The 8,734-nt window shown below is 42.1% G+C and overlaps 1 protein-coding gene across 5 annotated transcripts in view; it reads left to right on the plus strand.

Annotated features, from left to right (window-relative positions):
* Positions 1–7,646, plus strand: part of LOC106083451 (UNC93-like protein) — a 362,273-nt gene extending 354,627 nt beyond the window's left edge. For all 5 annotated transcript variants that reach the window (XM_059369267.1, XM_059369265.1, XM_059369268.1 and 2 more), the window contains 5 exons: positions 2,290–2,817; positions 2,874–3,036; positions 6,868–7,135; positions 7,293–7,455; positions 7,534–7,646. In XM_059369267.1, the coding sequence (XP_059225250.1) occupies positions 2,290–2,817; positions 2,874–3,036; positions 6,868–7,135; positions 7,293–7,455; positions 7,534–7,606 (1,195 nt within the window). In that variant the 3' untranslated portion in view covers positions 7,607–7,646. The remainder of the gene's footprint in view (positions 1–2,289; positions 2,818–2,873; positions 3,037–6,867; positions 7,136–7,292; positions 7,456–7,533) is intronic.
* The last annotated feature ends 1,088 nt before the right edge of the window (positions 7,647–8,734 follow it).

Below are 8,734 nucleotides of genomic sequence, written 5' to 3' on the forward strand. Positions count from 1 at the left end.
TAAATATGTCAAAATCCGGTGAAAAATGCATACCTTTTGCCCCATAGCAGCTATATCGAAATATGTTCCGATTTGAACCAAATACTGATAAGTATTGGGTTGCCCAAAAAGTAATTGTCGGTAATATAGTAGTAATATAGTCGGCGTTGGCAAATTTTTTCAACGGCTTGTGACTCTGTAATTGCATTCTTTCTTCTGTCAGTTATCAGCTGTTTAGATAAAAAGTGCGCGAAATTTTGTTTACATTTGTTTGTTTGGCGTCAATTTTAATATGGGTACCACATGTATTGAAAGAAATTCATTTAACAAACCGAATTAACGCTTGTGATATACACCTTAAACGCAATGAATTCAATCCGTTTTTAAAACGAATCATAACTGGAGATGAAAAATGGATTGTTTACAACAACGTTAGACGAAAACGATCATGGTCCAAGCATGGTGAACCAACTCAAACCACTTCAAAGGCTGATATCCACCAAAAGAAAGTTATGCTGTCTGTTTGGTGGGATTGGAAGGGTGTGGTATATTTTGAACTGCTTCCAAGGAACCAAACGATTAATTCGGATGTTTACTGTCAACAATTGGACAAATTGAATACAGCCATCAAGGAGAAGCGACCAGAATTGGTCAATCGTAAGGATGTCATATTCCACCAGGACAACGTTAGACCGCACACTTCTTTGGTCACTCGCCAAAAACTGAGTAAGCTTGGCTGGGAACTTTTGATGCATCCACCATATAGACCTGACCTTGCACCATCAGACTACCATTTATTTCGATCTTTGCAGAATTCCTTAAATGGTAAAACTTTCGGCAATGATGAGGCTATAAAATCGCACTTGGTTCAGTTTTTTGCAGATAAAGGCCAGAAGTTCTATGAGCGTGGAATACTAAATTTGCCAAGAAGATGGCAAAAGGTTATCGAACAAAATGGCAATTATATATTTGATTAAAGTTCATTCTAAGTTTTATTAAAAATGCATTTACTTACTTTTAAAAAATCCGCAATTACTTTTTAGGCAACCCAATACAAATCATTGTTCAATTGTGTATAACAAAATATTGGTCTTTTTAGAAGCTTTATCTAAAAATAAACCAATCTGAACCATATACGACCGTTCTGAAACATATACGGCGCATTTTATGGGCCCAAAACCTCAAATCGGGAGATCGGTCTATATGGCAGCTATGTCCAAATCTGGACCGATCTGTGCCATATTGCAGAATCATGTAGAGGGTCTTAACTTAAATCACTGTTCCAAATTTCGGCAACATCGGACAATAAATGCGTCTGGTATGGGCCCAAACCCCTAAATCGAGAGATCGGTCTATATGGAAGCTATATCCAAATCTGGACCGATGTGAGCCAAATTGCAGAATTATGTCGAGGGTCTTAACTTAACTCACTGTTCCAAATTTCGGCAACATCGGACAATAAATGCGCCTTTTATGGCCCCAAAACCTTAAATCGAAAGATCGGTCTATATGGCAGCCATATTCAAATCTGGACTGATCTGGGCCAACTTGAAGAAGGATGTTGAAGCGCCTAAAACAACTCACTGTCTCAAATTTCGGCGTCATCGGAGAATAAATGCGCTTTTTATGGGCCCAAAACCTTAAATCGAGAGATCGGTCTATATGGCAGCCATATCCAAATCTGAACCGATCTGTGCCATATTGCAGACTTATGTCGAGGGGCTTTACTTGACTCACTCTCCCGAATTTCGGCGACATCGGACAATAAATGTGCCTTTTATGGACCCAAAATCTTAAATCGAGAGATCAGTCTATATGGCAGCTATATCCAAAATTGGACCGATCTAGAACAAATTGAAGAAGGATGTCGAGTGACTTAACACAACTTACTGTCCCAAATTTGTGCAAAATCGGATAATAAATGTGGCTTTTATGGGCCTAATACCCTAAATCGGCGGATCGGTCTATATCAATATATAGTCCGATATAGCCCATCTTCGAACTTAATCTGCTTGTGGACAAAAAAAGGATTTGTGCAAAGTCTCAGCTCAATATCTCTATTTAAAAGACTGCAGCGTGATTTCAACAGACCATCGGACGTACGAACGGACATGGCTAGATCGTCTTAGATTTTTACGCTGATCAAGAATATATGTACTTTATAGGGTCGGAAATGGATATTTCGATCAGTTGCAAACGGAATGACAAAATGAATAAACTCCCCATCCTTCGGTGGTGGGTATAAAAACCATTCATAGATAGTTTTCCGATTTTAATCATTAAAATAATCTTCTGATTTCTCTTTTTCAGATGGTTTGGCGTTAAACTTACTATGGCCTTGTCCCTCTTCGCCTATATGCCCTATATAGGAGCTCAGTTTTATGCACGCTTTGTAACTCTTATACCCGCGGGTCTAATGGTAGGCTTTGGCGGTGGTCCCTTGTGGTGTGCCAAATGCACCTATCTCTCTACGGTGGCTGATGCCTTGACCCATGTTGAAGGCCATAAATCACAAAAGGATGATAATACTGTAAAATTTTTTGGTTTATTTTTTATTTTCTATCAAATGGCTCAAGTTTGGGGAAATTTAATATCATCATCGGTGCTCTCATTAACCAGTGCCGGAGGAGATCAAGAAAGTTCAGCAAATGTTACTGACACTTCAAAATTGGTCGGTGAATTATGTGGAGCAAATTTTTGTCCCAATGTCAAGGCTGAAGTAAATCCCAATTTAGTGCCACCCGAACAAAGTAAAATACAATTGTTGAATTCCATATTTTTGGGCTGTATGGTGGTAGCAGTGGCCTTAATTATATTTGGAGTGGACTCATTGAAAAGGTTTGGCCTTGCGAACCAAATAAATTATAGTCTTTAATGTTTTTCTTTTGTTTTAGATATGGTGACAAAAGAGGCCAATCAGATGACAAGGAAATATCTGGCTGTAAACTTTTGATGTCCACTGTGAATATGCTGAAAAAGCGTAGACTTTTATTAATGCTGCCTATAACTATGTTCATTGGTTTGGAAGAAGCCTTTCTGGCAGTTGATTTTACCAAGGTAAGGATAAGAAAATTGAAATTTATCAAGAATATAGGTGTAAAGTGCAGCCGACTTGTCGCCTTTGACAAGTACTACGGCGACAGGCTTTTCTTAATGCTCAGTTGAATTAAAAGATGACCATTTGATGGCCCGACACGGGATAGCTGTGAACACCATATAGGCTGGAACATTGAGTTCCGATCTGTGTGGTGTTCATTGCTGTCACGAGAAGCTTAGTTGCGAATTATCGGGCGCTTCCACAGGCTGCGAGAAGTGGAATGTTCCATAGGAGTGGAATGCTCCATATATCAGCAACTATATATGGAGCATTCCACCAACGGCAGTCGCGGACAATCACCGGTACCGAGCCGAGTCTCAGTGAGAGGCCGGGCGGCACCGGCTCTTGCACAAATACTGAGTGCCTATGATGCTCTATAAAATAAGGCGAGTTATTGGCGCCTTTAAATAACCAATGGCAATCCCATGGCAGCCGGTTGTACGCTCCGGATTGAGCTGATGGATTCTTCATCATTGACCCGATGGAACCTTCATCGCCAGGTAACTACCAGCGTGGCATAGCTTTGGCAGAGCAGATTGAAAGCTCCACGTTTTGCACGGTGAATGAGGATCCCCCCACTAGGATTACGAGGAGGTGCAGCAGCTCGCCAGACATCTCCATTGCATCCCCTGATCTCCTCCCCATATGTCTTATCATCGACCGACCACCCGACTTCATAACCTCTGAGCGCCGGACGTTTATCAATCATAAGAAGGCCGATTGGGCTGGCTTCAGAGAGTATACCAATCGCCGCTTCAGTGAACTGCCCACTCCCTCGGATGTGCTGGTGGCCGAGAGGGAATTCCGAGACATCATTAACGCAGCAGCAGTGGTACTCGCAGACGAGCGTGATGGGATTCGTGGTATGAACCCCACTAACCCCAGAATCAGCGAGCTGAATCTGAAAATAAACAGGGTAGTCAATGAACATAAACGGAATTTGTGGCTGGAACACTTGGAGCAATGTGTCTTAGGCACCGGTGTAGGCAAACTGTGGTTTACTGTTAAGTCGCTCTCGAACCCCGGTAGACGGGATGACAGGACCTCAGTCATTTTTGACGAAATAATCTTGACTGATCCAAAGAGATGCGCCAAGTTGTTCAACCGTCAATTTTTTGTGCATCCCGAGAGTGACAGGGCAAGGAGGAGAGCCATTCGCCTTATCCGTGGTCTCCAAGCCGATGGACGGCCATCATAATTTACCGTGGGCGAACACTCTTTTAGTTCCCGATGTCTGGAAACTGGGCAGAGTGATCACTCTACTGAAGCCTGGAAAGGACCCGAGTTTGGGGGAGTCCTACAGACCGATCTCCCTTCTCTCACCAGTAGCAAAGACGCTTGAGTCATTACTCCTCCCGAGCCTCGTAGGAGAATTTCCATTCGCTGAGCATCCACATGGATTTCGAAGACTGCATAGCACAACAACAGCTTTGCATGCCACACCGCACACATTCGCCGTGGCTTCAATCAGCCCAATCCATGTGATAGGACGGTCCTCGTGGCACTGGACCTATCGAAGGCATTCGACACGGTCATCCATGCCAAATTATTTGAGAACATCGCCAATACGTCCCACCAGCCAGGCTTGAAACGCTGGGTCGCAAAATATCTGTGTGGTAGCCAGTCATTTTTGGAATTTAGGGATAAGAAGTCGAAGCACAGTAGAGTGAAACAGGTGATATCTCCGGCACTGTTCAACCTCTACCTATCCACCATTCCACGCATCAGAAAAACCCTTCCACACGAAGGCGAAAGATTTTCGTCCTATTAGTCTATAGTTAGTATGCTGAAGACTTTTGAGAGGTTGATAGAATCATATCATAGGTCAAAGATCCCTGGAGATCACCTGTCTCGGCAGCAGCATGCATGTAGTAAAGACAAGTCTATAGAAACAGCCCTTCACGACCTAGTCGGCTACATAGAGGGTTCTCTCGCTGTCAAGGAATATACAATGGTAGCATTTCTTGACATTGAAGGTGCTTTCAATAATATAAAACCGACGTCAACCATGAAGGAGTTGGAGTTTCTAGGCATCAACTCTACCGTAAGAAAGTTCATTAATATCTTACTAAAAGATGCATTACAGCAGGATTGGGATCTGTGGATCTAAAAAGATTGGTCAGTAGAGGAATACCTCAAGGAGGTGTACTGTCTCCTCTACTATGGAATATAGCCATTAACAATATATTATTGTCTCTGGAAAGAAAAGGGGTAAAAGTGGTCGCGGGGAAAGTTTCCCAACACTCTAAGAGATACACTTCAGGAAGCTCTACGTGCAACAGCAAAATGGGCTACCGAAAGTGACCCAGATCACTTTCGGTAGCCCATTAATCCCATAAATCCGTGCAAGACAGAAGTTGTTCTTTTCAGCAGGAAATACAAGTTGCCTACAGTGGAACCTGTCTCCTTGGGTGGAGAGAATGTTCCTTTTACAGAAATCGCAAAATACCTAGGTATTTTGCTGGGCAGGAAATTGAACTTCAAATCCAAAATTTTGGAAATTTTGCCCTATATACCTGCAAGAGAGCCATTGGTAAAACTTGGTGGTTTAGACCACGTGTCATGCATTGGGTATAAACTGCAGTTGTCAAATCTATAATGCTATATGGTGTAGTGGTCTAGTGGACGTCGCTTCAAAAGTCCAACTATTGCTCAATACTTACCGGATCCAAAGGATGGCTTGTTTGTGCATTACAGCCGCACTGAGGACGACACCATCTGATGCACAGAATTTAATGCTATATCTTATGCCTCTGGATATTGTGGCTACCCAAATTGCAGCGACCACGGCCGTGAGGTTAAGGGAGCTTTCTCAGTGGTCAAGTGGCGGTTACGAACACTGTGTCATCCTTGATACAATATCCCATGTACTCTATCACTATTCCTGATAGAACCGATTGGAACTACGATATCCCTGGTAACAGAAGTTACATAGACTTCTATACGGATGGTTCCAAACTAAACGACCAGGTGGGCCTTGGGGTGTACTCTAAAGATCTTAAACTGGTCATATCGAAAAGGTTACCCGACCACTGCAGTGTGTATCAAGCGGAGATTCTTGCAATTAAGATAGTGGTGGAATAGCTAAGATATACGATGATTGACATAAATATCTTCTCAGATAGCCAGACAGCCATTAAATCCCTGGAGAACCTATTTCTGAACACAAAAACCGCCCTCGACTATCGCAGATCTCTCAACGAGATGGCTGAACAGTTCAAAATTCACCTTAAGGTTCTAATTTCGTGAACATTCTTAAGATATTGGGCTTTTGAAGCGATCTGGATGGTTCAACGGTAGGAACTAGAAGGCATCTTCCTTCTTCTGTTCCTGTAGTATCACAATGGACGAAAACGTCTAAGTGAGTCTGGAGGCCACCGTAGCGCAGAGGTTAGCATGTCCGCCTATGACGCTGAACGCCTGGGTTCGTATCCTGGCGAAACCATCAGAAAAAAATTTCAGTGGTGGTTTTCCCCTCCTAATGCTGAGGTACTAAAGGTGAGGTACTATGCCATGTAAAAGTTCTCTCCAAAGTGGTGTCGCACTGCGGCACGCCGTTCGGACTCGGCTATAAAAAGGAGGTACCTTATCATTGAGCTTAAACTTGAATCGGACTGCACTCATTGATATGTGAGAAGTTTTCCCCTTGTTTCTTAGTGAAATGTTCATGGGCAAAATTTGCAATTTTTGCCACTTAAACCTAACCTATCAAATAATTTATATTTTCTCCACATTGCAATTGTGAACCTTTGTTTGTTAGTCTAATAGTTACTTCCTTCTTTATTTTCCAGTCTTTTGTGGCCTGTGGCTGGGGTATCTCGAACATTGGCTTTGCCATGATATGCTTTGGTGTTGCCAATGCTATTGCCGCAGGCTTTGCAGGAGGTGTAGCTGAAAAATTTGGACGTGTTCGACTAGCGGCACTGTGTGCCATTATCAACCTTATCCTATTTGTCTACATGTATTTCTATGTGCCCAAACAAGGTGATTATCTAAGCTATTGTGCTTTTGCAGCTGTTTGGGGTATATGTGATGGAGTGTGGTTGGTTGTTATCAATGGTGAGTATAGGAACAATAATAAAAAACAAGCTTTAAGGGTAAAGCTTTTAACACACTCAAAGTTTATCATGGTCACTAACCTTATACCCAAGTTCGTGCCTTAAGTCTTTTGTTTTCTTTTACAAAATCCTCATCTTCATTTTTTCTATCCTTTTAGCTTTCTATGGCATTTTGTTTCCCAAAAACCTTATAGCTGGCTATAGCAACTTTCGGCTGTGGGAATCCACTGGCTCGGTTATTGGTTACATAATAAGCGCTCAATTGTGTACATCATGGAAATTATTGATTTTGATGTGTGTCCTATTAGTGGGATGTACTGGGTGAGTGTTTGTTTTATGTGATTTTAAATTTAATTTTCAAATAAACTGCCAATGATGTAATGCATTTCTTTATTCTAGCTACGGAGTTTGCGAATATCGCGTGAGCAGGAAATACAAGCAATTAGAGAATGTAATAAGCGAAAGATTATAGATAAAATTGTTAAAAAAAAATTCTACATTATAAATAAAATTTTGATATATTTTTATAGAAAACAATAAAAAAGTGTTTGCTTCAAAAAAAAAAAAAAAATGGAGTAATAGGAAATGAAAATGTAAGCTCTCGGCACGGGGTAGCTGTGAGTACCACACAGGTTGGAACATTGAGGTCCGATCTGTGTGGTGTTCATTGGTGTCATGAGAAGCTTAGAAGAGAGCTACCGGGCGCGCCCACAGGCTATGGATATTGGAATGCTTCATACAGAGTAGCTGCAACGGCAGTCGCGGACAATCAGCGGAGCGGAGGGGCCAGTGAGAGGCCGCGCGGCACCGGCTCCTGCATAAATACTGGGTGCCTTTAATCTCGGCTACCTATGAACCACGATATATAACGACGATAGCATAGTTACACGCATCAAAATACAACGGCTGCGTTGGCTAGATCATATTGTCAGATTGGATGAAAAAGCTCCAGCAAAGAAGTCTTTTGAAGGCAAACACGGTGGTACACGCAAACCGGGAAGACCAAAAGCCCGATGGAAATATCAAGTGGTGGGAGACACCTCGAAACTTGGTGTCAGAGATTTTAGAATGAGAGCAGAAGATCGAGGCGCTTGGAACACTATTCTACGTTCGACTAGTGGAACAAATGTTCTGTCATATCCAATTAAAGTAAGTAAAGTAAGACTATGATGCTCGATATAACAAGGCGTTATAAGCGACTTTAAATAACCAATTGCCAACTTGTTCCCGCTACGATCGGTCCTTTGGACCGGAAAGAGCTTGCTCATCTACAGGAGCTTCAATAGGATTGTCATCTCCACATGAAATTGTGGTTACAACAACTACATCATTTAAGCTTACTCCCAAGTGTTGAAGATTCTTTCAGTGTCAAAATTGCTACTCTCAAATGCTCAAAATTTACTCTCCAAGAGCGAGGAGACAAATGTTATTGTTGTTGTAGCAGTTTGTTGTGTACTTTCTTTCGTCTGCTTGATGCTGTTGAGTGTCAAGACCCAGGGATTCTACGACTTAGATGGGGTCTGAGTCAAGTGATTTTGGCTGGGCAGTTAAACTTGTGACATGTATCGTGCGGTCCCTGGTAACAATAGGGATATACATC

This window comes from Stomoxys calcitrans, chromosome 5, assembly GCF_963082655.1.
Source record: "Stomoxys calcitrans chromosome 5, idStoCalc2.1, whole genome shotgun sequence".
Lineage (NCBI taxonomy): Eukaryota > Metazoa > Arthropoda > Insecta > Diptera > Muscidae > Stomoxys > Stomoxys calcitrans.